General features: G+C 41.5%; 2 protein-coding genes across 14 annotated transcripts in view; one reads left to right on the plus strand and one right to left on the minus strand.

Annotated features, from left to right (window-relative positions):
- NGF (nerve growth factor) overlaps positions 1–11684 on the plus strand; it is a 35270-nt gene extending 23586 nt beyond the window's left edge. Inside the window, exons 2-3 of one of the 2 annotated variants that reach the window (XM_087761635.1) lie at positions 7404–7544; positions 10866–11684. In XM_087761635.1, coding sequence (XP_087617761.1) covers positions 10878–11597 — 720 coding nt within the window. In that variant the 5' untranslated portion in view covers positions 7404–7544; positions 10866–10877 and the 3' untranslated portion in view covers positions 11598–11684. The remainder of the gene's footprint in view (positions 1–7403; positions 7545–10865) is intronic. The other variant, XM_087761636.1, reaches the window with a different exon arrangement.
- Positions 1–17558, minus strand: part of LOC148055247 (uncharacterized) — a 145240-nt gene that overhangs the window by 68384 nt on the left and 59298 nt on the right. For 10 of the 12 annotated variants that reach the window (XM_087761648.1, XM_087761649.1, XM_087761645.1 and 7 more), the window contains one exon: positions 13194–13310. The exons of the other annotated variants lie outside the window; for them this stretch is intronic. In XM_087761648.1, the coding sequence (XP_087617774.1) occupies positions 13194–13310 (117 nt within the window). The remainder of the gene's footprint in view (positions 1–13193; positions 13311–17558) is intronic. 12 annotated transcript variants of the gene reach the window in all.

Consider the following 17558-nt stretch of genomic DNA (forward strand, 5'->3'; position numbering starts at 1 on the left):
TGTTCAAACGTTTCCGTGAGGAAGATGTGCCAGCAGACACCTTCTCTTTAACAGCAACTTCAGCAGCAGCTGCCTCTCGCATTTCTCTCTTACTACCAGAAGCAGCAAGATGAAACTAATACACTACTTATTTGCTTATTTTGGTGACCTCCATGATCCCATTTGCTGCATAGACAGCCAAGCATATCATCCATCATTGCAAATAACATCAGAAAATAAGCGGCAGTTTACTGGCTGCAAACCATCTGCTACCAGTAGCCCTAGCGCAGCACACGTGCTCCATATTGTGTCATCGGAAAGAACTGCACAAACTTCACTGCTGGGTCAAACCCTATATAATATGAACTCCTTCTTTAGTCATTATTCAACAAAGCAACCACTTCTCATCTCTGAAATGGAGAAGTCTAATCAAATACTTTGGGGACTCTATTGGCTCATTCAATACTCTGAAAACTATTATTTCCTGCTATTATGATGTTGGTTTTCTTCTGTTTCCTGTAATCTGAATTACAAAATTGGTAAATCAGATGTGTGTTCTCACAAGCCTAATCCCTTGCTCTGCCCCACCTTCTGCATGAACTGCATGAGCCTTGACAGTAACTATGCTATTTGCACTAGGGAGCTCACTTCTGAAATATGCATCATTTCATAAATTCTAGATATATCAGCATTTCTGCAATCACAAAAACAAAAAGATTAAAATATCCTTTCTGTTTATTTTTTGCACATCCCTAAAATACGCCAACAACTTCAAGAATGACAGAAAACAACATTCCAAATTGTATCATGCTTCAGATTACAACATTCTACGCCTATGTTTATTGCCTATGTTTATTTTTATTTAGAAAATAATTTACTTGCTGTATTTGATTGAGCCAAACTGAGTAATAATTTATCTTTTCTCTTAGTAGCATAGGAGCTACTTTAATGGAATCTGGTGAATGTGCAATTAGAAGGCTGCACTGTCTCCTCTATTAGAATAAGGCACTAAAAATAGTCTATTACAGACAAAGATGCTTCATTTTTACTAACATGTACAGATAGTAATACCACCTTGATAGCCCAATTCAATTCTAGCACTTCACTTTACCTACTCAGGCATTACTGGAAGCAGCAGGATACCCAAGAACCTGAAGACCTACAAGTCAGACAGGTCTTATGTATTATCATTGGCTTCTGTGCTCTAACAGCCTCATCAGTACTCTGTGTGCAGCAAATAGTAAGTATCTAGGATAAAAACTGAGACGTAATTAAAGCTTTACTGGTGCATTATGGATGACAAACAACAAAAAGGCTTGCCAAAGCATTTTGGAAATTTTGTTCCTTCAATTCAAGCAGCAGCACACTTCACGCAAGCTGAGGATGCTCCCACCCGTTTAGTACTATGATAGGAATTACGTGAGGTGTCAGAGGTGTCCTGGTATAAAATCAAGGCTTGGTCTTAGTTTCCACTTCATGCTGGTAGAACTGTAACACAGCAGTATGGCTTTAATTACTGATTGCTCCACTGGGTTTTTATTTCTTTTCCTGGTCTTTCAAGTCTCACATCATGAGATTTCACAAAGCAATACAATCACCGTATTCACAGAACCGTATAATGCTAAGACAAAAACCTCAAAGGAAAAAAAATACGGCGCTCTTCAAGGAAAGCAAGAATACGTTCCAACCAGACACGATGGAATTACACGCTTTTAATACACAGAGTGTATATTAATCTCTAAGAAACTAATAATGAGGAACTTTTTCCTTCTGCTCGCATTTAGCAAAAGCACATGGCAATAAGCACTCAGATCACGCTGTCAGCAAAAGCTAATTCAAAAATGAATTGGGCTGAAAACTGAAAAGTTTTCAGCACTGAATGCACGTCCTCAGCCCTTAGAGTTCACTGTAGAAAACTCTTCTGAGTGGAAAATAAGTCATCATTCTGTAAAAAAACACATTTTCTTAACCTGTAAAGTTTACTGGCTGGATCTAAATCATGTGCAACTTAAAAAAAATGTAAAAGTTTTACCTGTTTAGAAGTGAGTTGTGAGTGAAAATGATCACTCCCATTTGTCTCAAGAGAATGTGTATTAAATTCTGCCATAGTGCAGTCCCACTATTAATGACTGAATCCCTTTTTTTAACTTACAGCATTTAGGGGACTCAGCCAAGGTACCAACACTAGGAAGGGATAAATCATCTCTGTAGAACTGCAAGGGACACTGTAAGGCAGGGATTCGCCCTAAAGGAGAAAACTGTGATTTGATAGTAGGAGTCCTTCATTGTATTAGTGCAATATTCGTGAACTAAACCTTAGAGGTTATCACTATTAAAGTGCGGCTGGCTGTCAGCTGGCCTAGCAGGGAAGCTTGATATACGCTTGTGGCTAAAACTTCTGTTGTTCTTGGTCATGACAAAAACATTTTGCTTCACCTCACAACGATTGCTCTAGAGGTACCATGCTGTATAGAAGAACAGCATTATTGTTGATCCTGCAAAAACACCTGGACGACCCGTTTCTGAGTACTCTTTCTAGTTGAAACAAGGCAGTACAGTGAGACTACAATTCCTGCTGGAAACGGAATTACTAGAATTCATGTTCCTTTAGGCTTAAATATATCTTAACTGCACTGCATCGGCAACAAAGAAGAAAGCAGCTGTTTCTCTTCGTTCTATAGGTATGGGAAAAAAGAAAATTGTTCCGAACGTCAAGGATGATTCTTCTCAGAGCGACCTGAATGCCCTGGGACTGATGGATACTGGGAAGTTCTTATAAGCCCCAGAGCAAATTTCCCTACTGGAAAGCTGTCCGTTGTGTATGACATCATGGTCAGATGTAACCAGACATAACAAACATTAGAAGACCATGAACTTTCTGAAATGTAATTATATGGTTTGCAAGTAAATTTCAAGTCGCAGGTTTTCATCTGTCTCCCCCAGCCGTTCCTACCGAGTCAATGAAAGAGCAAAATCAACCCACTTTAAACACAAATGTAAAAATACCCCTGAAACGTAGCAAACCACGGTGTTGATGTTTTGCCAGTTACCATCAAGTATATATAATATTATTCTGTGAAAACAGCTGATTTTAGAAGAACACATAACTGGAAGGGAACCTCCTGGGTTGGTTAAGTGCAGTCACTTCTATTTAAAATACACGCCCCAGAAAAGCTATTTAAAACACTAGGATTGTGACAGATGTGCAAAAGTATTTCTGATTTGTTCTGACAGAGCTGAATACCTGAGGGAGGAGTTTAGGTTGGTTAAATACCACCACTACTGGTCTGCTGGAGTTGTGCTAAATCAAGCTTCTATTTTCTCCCCTTCAGAAAGTTTAAAATAAAACATTAACATTCTTGAAGTGAGAAGCTGCGCTGTTCAGTGTCCTGGGGAGAAAGAGTAGGTGATGTCCTGGAGTCCAATCTTCCATGCTGTATTTCCAGTTATACAAGTGGTAGTCAGGAGATGGAACTACTTCAACATCGTACAACATTTTTTCTCCCCACCGTAATGATACTTTATCAATGCTTCCAGGTTTAAAAGAGCTATATTTCTGTATTCTAGCAAAACCAGAGCTGCCAGAATTCAATGACAATTTTCACAGAGAAGTGTCAAATCCATAAATTGCTCTTGGAATTCCAAAACTCTCTTTGCATGCTTTATAACCCAGTTGCAAACTGTCCAGGTACTGCAGTCTGAATTGGAAGTGATCTGCACTGGAACCAGAGGTACAAGTTTGGGGGTTTTACGTGGAACAGAGATCTATACAGAGATTTCGCAACAATTTTAAGCACTGCTATTCTAATCGGAAGCAATTAATTTAGTAAATCTACAAAATTTTCAGCTCTAAATAAGTTTCCAGGCTGCATACCCTTTTCGTCCATTCTTCCTCAGAACCTGTGGGATAACTGTTTAAAAAAATGGGAATTCCCTATAGATACTTGTTTTGTTTGGCACTTGTTTTGCTTACAGGTGCCTGCAAGCAAAGAGTTTTTCAGGACAGAGAACCACTTGCTTTTTGATGTGATCCATTTCTTCTCTCTTAGATTAAGCCCCTTGTAACACTGCTTTTAAACTGTTCAGCTTTTACTGGTGGTGTCTTTATTGTGTGACTGCCAAATAAGCAAAGAAATAGGGAGACTGATCCTCTATATTTCAATTATTGCCTCTTTCAGACAGCCCTTAGATCAGCTGGTAAATACTGTATTTGTTTTACTGTAAACCCTTATGAATCATTCATGTGCAAATAGCATTTTATATATTTATAATGTGCCACTACTCCTACTATATGTGCTGAGACTAAGAAATAAGAATGAAGTGAGGTTTTTTACCCTCCAGGTCTGTAATCCTGAATGCATGTAAATTCTGAAGAAATACTTACTTCAGTAGGATATTTTATTAATCTCTGAGAATGGTAGGTAGAGAGAAATAGTATATAGATGCTGTCTTCAGCATCATTTGAATAACACTGCATCATTTACTGGATTCCACCACAACTGGGAATCCGGGAAGAAGACAGTAAAAGAACTTAAAAAAAAAAAGCCCTGCTGAAAATAAACTCTTTTGTGGTTAAACACCAGCCAGTTGGAACTGAAGCAGTGTTTTCTTAGGGTGGCAGAACAGCCAGAAAAGTTGTTGGATTATTTTTGGCAGTGGCCAGCATATTATAGCTCTATCGTTACTGTTACTAAACTGTCAAGAGTCCCCTGAAAGGGTTATTACTTTACTAGTACATTCTTGCAAAAATATAGCATACTCAGTCTGGCAGCATGAAACTTTGGATTTTAGAACTTTGTTTGACCTTTCTGGCACATTCATATCACTGTAACTAGCTTAACTCCGAAATACTTCGACCACACAGGTAGAGTGGAACATGAGCCATGATCTACAGACAGCAGCAAATCCAAAGAGTGGCCAAATCATTGCAGAAGTGTTGTCCAGCGCGATACCATGAGCACGTAACATTGACTCCTGTGCCCTGCACTGCTTGAAAACGGGCTTGGAAGATTTCAGTTAGATTTTTAAAAACTAAGTAGCTTGTATTTGGATCTTGGTAAGAGCCAAACCCAGTGGCTACGGTTACTGGCAGCCAGCTCTACTGTGGACAGAAATTGTGCAGGTGTAAAATGAATCCAATTCACACTTTGGCGTTAGCAGCACGTTCTCCTTAGCAAATGCACCTGGATCTCCACACCGAATCCAGCAGGATCTTTTGCAGTACAGCAACAACACTTATACAACCTTTATTCACCTTCTTAAATGGAACAGATAAGCCATCTAAATATTTAAGATTAATAAAATACTATTTCCATCATTTTCAATGGCACTCATGAATTTACAATCAGAAACGTACTCTGCTGAGAAGGTGTTAGCATGCTGGATTTAATTGGTGAAGAAAATAATGCTTTCCTTTGATTTGGGGTCTGTATGACCATTCATAGTGTAGTAATTAAGACTGGAGTTATTTCTGCCTTTACAGTAGCCAGAGGACAAGCATTTAAGTATGTGCCTTCATGTGTCTGCAAGTTTTGTATCTCCAGTTCTTCTTAAATATCAGCCATGATCAGATAATTCTCTGCCAATAAATGGCAATCTGTGATTCTCCTGATTATCTACTGAATTAACCACGAGATTTCCCTGCTGTTGTAGCTGTTGCTTTCAGCCCATTGCTTTCCTCTTCTTCACTAGGCGTCAGCAGCTACCCTTATCGTCTGGCCACTTTCTCCTCAATCTGGGAGCGGGTCTACAGTTTATGTTGCCTCAATGAAAAGAGTATCCCAGCCAAATAGCTCATTTGGACCCACTCTGAATCACATACCAAAAAAACCCCAAAGTTTAAGGCCTTTGTCCTGTGAAAGGTCTTCAGATTCTCTCCTAAGCCAGGGAGACCCAGGTATGTCTCTGGCCCTCACCTGATTCCTGCCTGAATACTAGGGAGAAGAGGACGCCTGCCTAGAACAGAAAGAGGGTGACTCATTCTTTCGGTAACTCATGAGGTCTTTTCACCTCACCAGTGTTAGTTTGCCAAAGGTCTCGATTAAGAGATTCCATCACATAAGGACACACTTGGTTCACCCCCTAAAATGTCATCCCAAGCTTGTCTCCGAGTTTCATTTGGTACAGCATACTGATTTTCTCTTTTTCTCCTAAAATTGCAGACATCCAGCGCTGAGGCTGATCAATTTGCTAGCTTTTAGCACACAATGTCTTTTTGCTCCGGCAGTTTAAGAGTCTTAGAATTTTTTTTTTTTCTTTTTTTCTTTTTCCATGTGTGAATGAAGGATCTCAGGCATCATCTCTTCACCAAAACAGGCCCTCAGCAGCCTTTTATGAAATTGCTCAAGTGGAACTCGCATTCCAAACAATCAGCAGAGTCCACTCACTGTCGCTGGACAACCTGTGAGGTGTTTCATGACTCCAGTCTGCGGAGCTGCACACCTTTTTTTTCCTCCACTCACTTCCACTAAATGTGACACTACTACAAAACAGCCCAGCCATCTTTGCAACTGCATTTCTTCATGCTTAGCTCAAACAGTGATGGGGGAGGCTAGAACTATCCTGTATGTAGCTGGTATTTCATGTGGAATATTACAATCACCGACAATGTTACCGTATGTGTTGACAAAAACCCAAAGGAGAAGCAAACTGGCTGTTGGGAACGTATGGTAGTACACACGTTGGCAACCCTCCTTCAGGGTCCCTAAAGGACTTCCAGCATTTGGGGCATCATAAGAAGAGAAAGCATGGGGCACGAACTGCATAACTAAGATGCGTGCGTAGCAGATCTGTGGACAGGGCACCGATAGGTTCATGTCCTGCAGGTGCTACAAACATCTCTGGTTTTGAGTGTTTGAATATTGACAATAGGAGTGCACCATTTTGAAGTACTGTGCCAAAAAAAGGACACGGGGCTGGTGATAGTGCTGTTTAGACCAATCTAGACAACCAAGCAGAGTAGCCACTAAGTTTTATATTGGCTGCATTTGCTGGCACACAACTTGCAGCGCCTTTACCCATAACCAGACTTGCTTCCCAGACAAAGATGATGGGGGGTCTGAGCCCTCATGTGTCTATCGGTACTGTGCAAACTGAGCTCAGATAGTGACATCGGCAGGTATTGCTTCCCTGTGCTGCATCGCTCCTGTTTTTGGTGAGCCTGGAAGGTACCCAAGAGGGATCAGGAGCATTGTCAGCCACAGTCTGGTAAAGGTGCTGAAGAAAGGTAGCTCTGTCTTACAAATGTGCTGCTCTTGAAAGTCGAGAACTGCACTTTAGACAACCTCTACGCTGTAACAGTGAAAAGGGCACAGTTTAGAGCGCCAAGCAAGTGGATTTGTCCTTGTACTCCTGCTATCAAGTGGGGAATGGTGCTGAAAACACTTATTTGCTGGCTAATTATTGAAACATACTTCTACTTCTAGTGGCACACAGAAAAAGCAACTCCCAGGCTCAGCTACGCAGTCAAAGTGGCCCGATGGCATGCTGCAGCCAACTCCAGCTCAGCGTCTGGATGAAATAAAGACCTTGCTGGGGGAGCAGATTTTTGTGCAGTATACTCGGAGGTAAGCACAACACACACGCTCTTCTCAGAGCAGACTGAAACCATCTATTAGCAGTATCACCCAGCAGCCTGAACAGCTATACCAGAAGAAGTGTTTAAATGACACTTGACCAACATACAAGTGGGGAAGAGAGTTGTCATCTTGAACTTAAAAAAACATTGGTTTGTCTTCTAAAGAATGAAGATGAGGGCAGTTTGCATTTCATACTCTTATCTTTGGAAAAGCTTAGTTCTTTGACTTGTTGAACAAGTTGCTTCACTGATACCCGCTTGCTAGCTAGCTATTTTCTGGCATTTTAGGGAGTTTCCACTTATTCTGTCGTCTTTTATTCTGTCTCCAGACATTGTATCTTTTGTGGGGAATGTTTACTGATAATGAGAAATGGTCCACTTAAAAGTCACAGTTCTCATTAAACATCCTCTGGTTTAGTACAGTTTTTGTATTTTTGGCATTGAAATGCCTGGGACAACCTTTGTGGCTCATGTTACAAACAGAGACCCGTGTACTACCAGCACTACAATCGGCAGCTGTGCATCTCCCTGGAAGTTCAGTTGGCTGCACTTGGCACGCACGGTGAACGCTTCTAGAAAGCACCATGAAAGGGTCTAGTAACTAAGTATGTGACAAAGTTTAGAAATAACCCCCTAAAATAGCCTGTAAAATATCTGTACGCGTCAGCAAAAAAGTCCACAATCCTCACAGTCTGAGACATACCTATTCTTTAAATGTTAATTTTTTTTGCCAGCGTTGTCATCAAGTCCAGCCCCTTTTTGAATCTGTCAGTTTCTATTCTCCACTAATTTAATAATTGATTAAAAGATTCAATTTTGAATCTTCAGGAAAACTACCAGGTATCCCAAATACATTTTGTCTGTGTTTGGGCCACACTCCCCACAGAATGCTTTACCACAAGGAGAGAAAATACAAGGCAAGTTTAAAAAGAAAAAGGCAAGCAGGTGAGATCTTTCTGATTTTGTGTTAATGGCCTTAAAGCAATAATCTTAGCATATGCAACATGAGAAACTCAGAGAAGGGAGATAAATGTAGCTGCATTTTAGAGCAGTGAATCTTGTACAGCACAAAACCAGAAACAGCTCTTTGCTGACATTGCAACGTCTCTTTCCTATAGAAGGAAATAATAAAAAAAGGGTTTATGTATAAACACAATAGGTTGAGGCTGCTATTGGCATGTCTAAATTGTGCCTGGATTTTGTTCTGCAAACCTTTTCCATTAACATTTCTGTCGGGAAAGCTAACTCTTTAGAGATGTAATGAACCATCTGATTTTAATTTGGTTGTAGAACAAGGGGTTACTCTTTGAATCGTGCATAGCCAAGCTATTGAGCTACACCCAGCTCTATTTCCTTATACAGATGATGATGACTGCTCAAGCACGAGCAGCATGTGGGAAAGCAGCAATCCTCAGCCTTGTTTTAAGGAAATTAAAGTAGCTGTGGAACAGTAAGGATTTTCTCTGTGGGAGAGATTGGACTCTCCTCATCATCATTTTGTCCCCCATTCTTCCAGCCCAACTGCACAGACAACTGCTAATGTGGCTTTTGGCCTTTCTCTTCTTTTCTCCCCTTGATGCAGGGACTGTAGCATCTTCACCCTCTTCAGTCACTACCTTCACTTCACATCTCCTGCTGATTTCTTAAATGCTTGCCCAGCCCTGCACAAACACCGCTGTTTATTTCATTTCAGCTCTTGTCCAAGATAAGACTATCCACACAAGATCCTATGGGACATCTCAGGGTTCTGCATTTTCTACAAGATTGTGCTCTAGCAAAGCTAAAGCCCCGGTTGAGCGCTTTAGTGCTGCTTGGGATTCTAGTCTGAGAAAGCTGAACAGAAAGAGAGAGGGGGAACTTCAACAGTAATTGACCCACACCCAGAAAAAACATTAAGACATGCTGGGAAATCACAGTGGAACTGCAGAGCCTGATTCCCTTTTTACAAAACCCTGTTTGTCCAGTCTATGTGCGGCTGCCTGCCTGCTGGCCGGACACAGTGTAATTCAGGGCCAGCTGAGACATGTCAGGCAAAACACGGCAAAGAGACAGGGGAGGAGCCTCGCTTGGTAGTTTTTTTCTGTTTATACCCTGTCTCTGCTTATTAAGCCTTCACAGAGGAAATACAATGTCTGCCCTTAACTGCAATTTCAGGTCATTTTTGAATGTCTCTTATTCCCAGGATGCCTGCTGCTGATTTGTTAACCCAACATGTGGCTGAAATAGTCAACACATGGCAGTTACCTAACAAGGTATTACTACTGCTGGTCTTCTAGCATAAAATTGTTCTTAGTGAAGTTTTAGACATTTGTCTTACACTTTTGCACCCCCAAACAGATGTGCATATTCTCCAGATCAAAGGAAGACTAGCACTGGCACTGGATCTGCTATGCAGTGACATTTGTGGAGCTTCTTGCTCATGGCACTCTGAAAAAAGCAAGGTGTTTCCCTGTGCATAGTTCCCAGTACTACGGCCACAACAGTTTTAGCTATGCTATACCTAAGATGCCAACCCAGAAGTAGCCAGTCACGCACGGTGCTGCTATGTAATACCCATATTTGTCCTAATAGGCAGCTTGAACATGGAAAAATCCCATCTGCCCTCGTGACGTGATGCCTCAGCTCTGCTGGGAAGGAGCCTGGGCTTTATCTGCCCAAAATCAGCAATGATGTGGTGCATCCCAAAAGGGCAGATGGGATAGATGGAGGCTGCTGGAGGCTGCTGAGCCAGCCAGAGGGGTGGGGGCTGTCCACATGGCAGGTAAGCGTGGCTTTGAGTGTGTGATAATGGCACGATTCACTGGGGCTCCCCCCCTTCCACAAGTCCCGGCTTGGTGGTCCCCACCCTAGCCCCAAGAACACCTCTGCAGACAAATTAACTGAATGGACAGCTATTTTAGCCAAGGGACTGCTTCTGCTCTCACTACTCTGCAGAGTATTTGCAGCCAAGAGACCAGCCCTGGCCAAAAAGGTTGCTGCAAAAATCACTAGAGATTTTCCTCCTGGGAACATGCTGTTGCCATATGTTCTCCACATTAATAACACCAAACAAGTGCTTCATAAACAGTGTTCTAATAACAAATACCAGAGGAATTAATAATAATCTAGCTATTATTTTCTAATGTTCTCGCTTTATTAAGAACATTTATGCTGTCTGAATGAGCTCTTCCGGAAGAACAACATCTGGCACCCAGATGAATACCTGATGAAATCTGTAGGATCCTGGGTATCTTACAAATTTATCGTCAGCAACGGCATCCGTTTGTGCCAGCACGGCTTACAGTAACATTACATTTTTCTTTTGTTCTAGGTGCATAGCGTAATGCCCATGCTGTACTACACTCTGATTATAGCTTTTTTGATCGGCACACAGGCAGCTCCAAAGTCAGAGGACAATGCTCCACTGGAGTATCCTGCAGAACACTCCCCGCTCAATACCCACCGGAGTAACAGACACCACATTCCCCAGGCAGCTCCACAGACATCCCACGGCCACTCTACTTGGACGATAGGTAGAAGAGAAGCTCTAAATATCACCGTGGACCCAAAATTTTTTAAGAAGAGGCGTTTCCGATCTCCGCGGGTGCTGTTCAGCACACAGCCCCCCCCAGTGTCAGGGCAAGGACAGAATATGGGATTTCTCAGCAGCACAGGTTCTCTCAACAGGACTGCCAGGACCAAGAGGACCGCGCATCCCGTATTACACCGGGGAGAGTTCTCAGTGTGTGACAGCGTCAGCATGTGGGTTGGGGACAAAACCACAGCCACTGACATTAAAGGCAAAGAGGTGACAGTGTTGGGAGAGGTCAACATTAACAACAACGTTTTTAAGCAGTACTTTTTTGAGACCAAGTGCAGGGACCCTAAGCCAGTCTCCAGTGGGTGCCGAGGGATCGATGCGAAGCACTGGAACTCTTACTGCACCACGACACACACCTTTGTCAAAGCGCTGACGATGGAGGGCAAGCAAGCAGCCTGGCGATTCATTCGAATTGACACAGCCTGCGTGTGTGTGCTCAGCAGGAAGTCAGGGAGACCCTGAGATGGATCCAAACCCCACAACAACATCCTCCTACCCCCCTACCTCAGTCTGTAAATTATTTTAAGTTATAAAGGACTGCATGGTATATTTATAGTTTATACAGTACAGAAAGAACCTCATTATTTATTAAACTCTTTTGGAAACCTTTTGTGTTTTGCAATTTATTTACTGGCAGAACCCTTCCAAAGACGTTCACCTGAGTCTCATTCAGCCCCACAACTCTGAAACGTTCACAGGGGCACTGAACAATCGTTGCTCGCCATTCTACAAAAAGAAAACATTTCTCACACAGTTTTCACACACATTCCTCTCTGCCACAACAAAATAATTTTCCTCACAAAACCTGCCAGTTTACTGTGAAAATCTTGTACATTTATTTTCAATTGAAATGTTTCGTCCAACTATCAAGAGATTGAAAAAGGCCTTTCAAAACTTGCTTCCAGCTTTACTAATTACCCATAAAGATATTAACCTTATACAATTAATCATCTTATGGAACTCCTGGTAGTAACACTCGTTCTTCATGTTGCTAGATAAATTTCTGAGTAAGACCTTTAGTGCATTTTTTTAAAATTGCCAAATTATTTTCACTGCAAAAATAATTCGTTCTGAATTATTTTGGAACATTGTCTGCACAAGAGTAGAATCTAGATGTATGTATTTTTGCATTAAAATGGTATTTTACAGCTCATTACTTATGAGCTATATTAGAGCGATGGGGTTGCAAATGTCAATATACATATATAAAGTTCATGTGGCTTATAATTAAAATTTGAAAATTCTCTCAAGCTAGTATTTTGGCAGTGGGGACTTGACACAGGAGCAAGGCTTTTCATGCATGCTAGAAGAAAAGTAAAAAAAAAAAAATCACTGAGGCTGTGTTTTAGCATGGAGCTCCAAAATAACCCTGTGCTCATAATTTCTGTGCTTTGGGGAGCATTGGTCTCTAGAAGAACACAGTGGAGCCTGAGGCCTGTGATGGGTGTTTCAGTCATTGGACACTGAATAACACTGCAGTTTCTCTCATTGTTTCCTTTGGAAGAGCAGCTGTTATCCATTGCAGAAACTGTTTCAAAACAAATACCATTAAGGTTTTTCAGCTTGGTTTCTTCCAGATCCTAGAGGGCACACTTTCACCCTTGCCTTCCCTCATGCACAGTTATTTCTTTAATGAAAAAAGCAGGCCCGACATTTGCTTCCTCCACGTAAACAGCAAAGACGGGCAGCAGATCTCTAGAGAAAATGTGCTGTGGCAAAATAGTGCCAGTGGAAATAACCAAACCTAGGCAAGATATGCTTTCTGGTATGACAATGCCGGTCTGTCTGAAGCAGAGGGCACTGAGACAGAGACCATTCCTGATAATCACTGGCATGCCACTTTTCAGCCCCCTCTAGTAGGTGGTTATGGTGTGGGACAGCAATATTCCAGTGAGAATGTTTCGCTCTCTCCAGAAAAACATATTTGCAATATTTGCCTGAATAGTCAGTTATCTGAAAGGTCAAGGAGAGGGCAGGCTCCTGACTGTCCTGTGTCCTCCAAATAATGACGACTTGTTCTGGAGCAGGGGGAGGCAATGGAGACTGAGGAATACTTACGGTGCAGTCATGTAGGCATCAGATGCTCTGACACAGTAGCAGAACACAACAGCAGTGGCAGCCACCTGCCAGTCATCACGGGACAGACGGAGGGAGATCAGTGAAACACACGGTATTCTGAAGCAAAAAAACATGTGGAATTGGAGCAGAGTCCCGCCTGTGCTCTTTGGTGGCCTTAAAGCAAGGGACGAAAGTAACAAATCTGCTTTTAGAAGTGCTCTTTACCATACGTGACACAATGTGACCAGGGGAAAATGAAGCTGCTACTCATCCAGGACTTCAGGTCTATGGAGACTGCCATTATTTTACCACTGACATAACAAAACTGCAATTGGAAGTGTCTCATGAATGCATTTGGTAATTCCAAATGTGCAAGACTTGGCATTTCTTCAAAGAGCCCTGAAACTGATGACTTTCTTCTTAAAGCAATCTTGGGAGCTGACGTTCCTTCCACATCCAGCCCACTTAGGCGTTCCTCTGACTACACCTTAAAGCACATTCTTGCCAAGAACAAGGTACTGCTACCTATAACCCCCAATCTGAGGGACAAAGAGCTGTCATTAAAAGCTCTATGAACTACTGTTATAAATCTGGACCTTGATTAAAACTTCTATTAAGAAACATTTAGCCATTCATTATGGGGAGGGTTTGTTTAGTCTTGCAGATATTGATGCGATCTATTCCACATTTATCCCTTCAGCTGATTTTTATTTTGTGCTCCCAAGACTGAAACTAGACTACTGGTTCATCCTTCATGACAGTGATCCTGCCTGTTCATAAAAAAAGGTCTCAAAAGGGAGGGCAGAAGAGTGAAAAGGACAGTTTGATGCATTCACACTTGATCTTGATCCCACTGTTAATTGCAGAATCTGGAATTCCAGCCTTAGAGCTACAAACCCAAGCCTGTAACTTAAATTTTAAGGGTTTACATAATTTCTCTCCCTGCACGTATGTTATTGTTATGCCCGTGTGACACGTTGATGTGACCAATGATCTATTGAGAAGTGGTGAAGTATTTCAAGGAATTAATTTAATGAGAATGTGGATTTTTATGGTTATAAAATAAGAAAAACCTGGAAAAGTGCCTTCTTAGACAGAGAATTATTGCCATATTTCACTTTTTGTATTAACTGTGCGCTTAGATGGCAAGATAGGGCTCCATCTCTGACCCTAGCTACAGAAACCCAATCTGTGAGATTCCCCCTGCAGCACTCAAAACTTCATTTCACTTACAGATGTTTGCACCATATTTAAAGACTAGGATTTAAAACAACAGTAGTCCTAGCTCTTCTTGCAGTAGCCAGCACCACACTTTCCTGTTACCTCCAGCAACAGAGAAATATTCTTGATAAAGCCCAAGCACAGAGTTTCACGCAATCTAAAGTGGTTAGTATCATACGATAAGGATACCCTGAGCAGCCAGAAATGAAGTACAGGACTGCCTGGACGTATACGGAATTGTCATCTCTGGACATGCCAGAGAATAGATGAGACAAGTATCTGCCAGAAATGCTTCTGCCTTGAGTGAGATGCAAGGACTACACGACTTTCAGTGACATTTGCCACAATTTGCGTGCTTCCAGACAAGAGTTAAATTATAACTCTCTTTGTTGAAGCCATGCTCACAGTTGTCACCCATCTACAGAAAGGCCGAGAAAGAACTTCTGAACATTTTCAGTTATGTATATGGACCCTGTTAAATACGGCCCCATGCTTTTGGAATTTCAATACATGGGTGAAGGAGTACAAAATTCATGCAACGTTTGCTGTGTAGTAACTCACAAATGCTACTGGTCTACAGCACAGCAGGCTGGGTTAATAAAATCAGAAACAGAACAAAACCTGGGAGAGCATTTTTGATACCATTGTTGATGGCCTGGAGGCTTAGCCTTCCAAACCATAGTGAAGCCAATGACAAAACATCTTTCGTAAAGACCTTCTGATTATCTCAATAAAAAGTATCATCTCTTAGCATCCTACACCAGAGGCAGGTGAAGTGTCACGGAAAACTAGAATCATAAACTCATAGAATAGTTTGGGTTAGAAAGGACATTTAAAGGCCATTTATTCCAACCTGCCGCAATGAGCAGGGACATCTTCAACCAGATCAGGTTGCTCAGAGCCTTGTCCAACCTGACCTTGAATGTTTCCAGGGATGGGGCATCTACCACCTCTCTGGGCAACCTGCTCCAGTGTTTCACCACCCTCACTGTAAAAAATTTCTTCCTTATATCTAGTCTAAATCTACCCTCTTTTAGTTAAAACTCCTCTACACAAACGCATTGCAGGGGTATCGTAAAAGCCGGTGTTTCCCACATCATACTAGCAACTTGGTCTCAGAATGCAATGCCTCCAGGAGGCGAATCCACATGTGCATTTGTCACTGATTATCCTGACCGCTCTCTGCTTCCTTGGGCAACAATTGGTATCTTAAAAGCAAAGGGCTACATCAAGATTTAATTAGAAAACTAACTCAGTGCCAAGCTGTTGTTAATTTTTTTTTCCCCAGAGATAAAATCCAGCTACAGATGCCTGAGATACCATCTCAGTTGCACTGACTTGATCTTTTACATCATTAGGTTACCATAGATTGCTGTACACAATGCTTTCTGGCCAGAGTACAGAAAAGGGAACAAAAGCACCTGTCTTCAGTTTGCTCCTCTGGAAAGGACACCCATGAGTAATATCAGACCAACATATAAGAGTGATAGAACTTTTAGAGATAGATTATGCAGATTAAATACAAACAGCAAGGCAAATTTACGTATTCTAATTTGAAATACCTATTTTCAGTGTCGAAGTAAGTAATTTTCCAAATTGTGAATTGATTCAGTGCTGCTGTTTGGGAAGCTGTGACAGCCATTACCAACTGTCAACATAGTTGTTCTGTTAAGTCTGCAGCTTGTAAATATTTTCAGGAACTGTCCTTTATCATGGTTAGCTTCTGTCTTTCTTTCTTCCTCCCCCCCCCCAAGCATGTGGTAGTCTGCCATTTTATTGTCTGCAACTCACACTATGATCAAAGTACAGAATCCTGTATTGCTGCAAAGTCAGGTTCAAAGAGGCTTGAGTGCCTTGCTTAAATGCCTTTCTCTTTTTTTTTTTTTTTGGATACACATTCCTGTGTAACCTCAGTGTTATGTTTACTGATTGAGAAACTGTGCTTTCAACAGTGCCCTCTCTCAGTGGCTTAGAGCTACTGAGGAGATGGCAGCAGGTTACAAACTCATTTGCTCGAGAAATCGGACTGATGGCAATTACAGCAAATCATACTAAGACAATATACGGCAGAGCAAAGGTGGAAATCTGTTTTCTTACGTAATTTTAAGGAAACAGGAAAACAATTCCAGGATTACTGCTCAGCAGGAACTTCCTGGGTTCTGAACGAGATCTCATGTGATCAAACCTATACCACAACTGCAAGAGAAGGGATGAGGGACTGAAAAGCCAGGTGACATCATAGCTCAACTTACACTGCTGAAACACCGTTAAAGCGACCCAAAACGGCTTATTTTGCTGTTGTTTCCACTGTATCCAAGGAATGACAAGAGCATCCATATTTGGATAAGTTACTTTCATTTGTAAGAGCTGCAGTTTGAACATATATGGTGATTCAAGACTGCAGTTCAGGATGGAGAGTTCTGCAATGGCATGGACTTGATGACCCCGCTCACTTATTTGTATTAAGTGACAATAACTGAAAAACCTGTGAGGGAGGATCTCTACAAAATGTTATGTTCCACATAACTGCTAGCTTGCAGCACACTTCATTTTTCAAAAGCACCTCTGGTACCCACAGCTTCCCCACTTCTTTTGAAACAAGTGCTACACACTGTTTGCTGGATTCCCTTCTGACTGTTTAAGAAGTCTACCAAGTTTTAATTATTTACAGGAGCTTGACAACCAACTGCTTCTCTAAAGATGAAGTGCCTTCACTACTTCTTAAAGCCTTACTAAGGATTCAAAACAATTATGGCTAAGAAAAAGGAAAGTTACTTCATGTAAAATAAGATCAACTAGAGGGAGTGCTATGAAACAGACAGATTTATTGGAAGAACGGCCTAGTCACTATGACAAGAATCTGAAATTCATCTCTTTAGAGTCTGAAGAAAGAAAAACAAGATCCTTATATTTAAAAAGCAAATCAGACCAGACTTGGTTTCACCTTTAGCCAAATCCCACATGCATGACACCAACAATTTCACTACTGTTCATTTGGTCTGACTAAGGAGTGAAGGTTAAAATTTGCCTGGAGGAAAACAGATCGTTCTCTAGAAAGATGAAGAAGGTGTGGACCATAATCAATTTCCATCACCCAACATGGGACTCATCCTCTCGTCACTGCTGTTACTACAGTTGTGGTTT

The sequence above is a fragment of the Nipponia nippon genome, unplaced genomic scaffold (genome assembly GCF_047370975.1).
Source record: "Nipponia nippon isolate SJK-2023a ecotype South Korea unplaced genomic scaffold, ASM4737097v1 scaffold_25, whole genome shotgun sequence".
NCBI lineage: Eukaryota > Metazoa > Chordata > Aves > Pelecaniformes > Threskiornithidae > Nipponia > Nipponia nippon.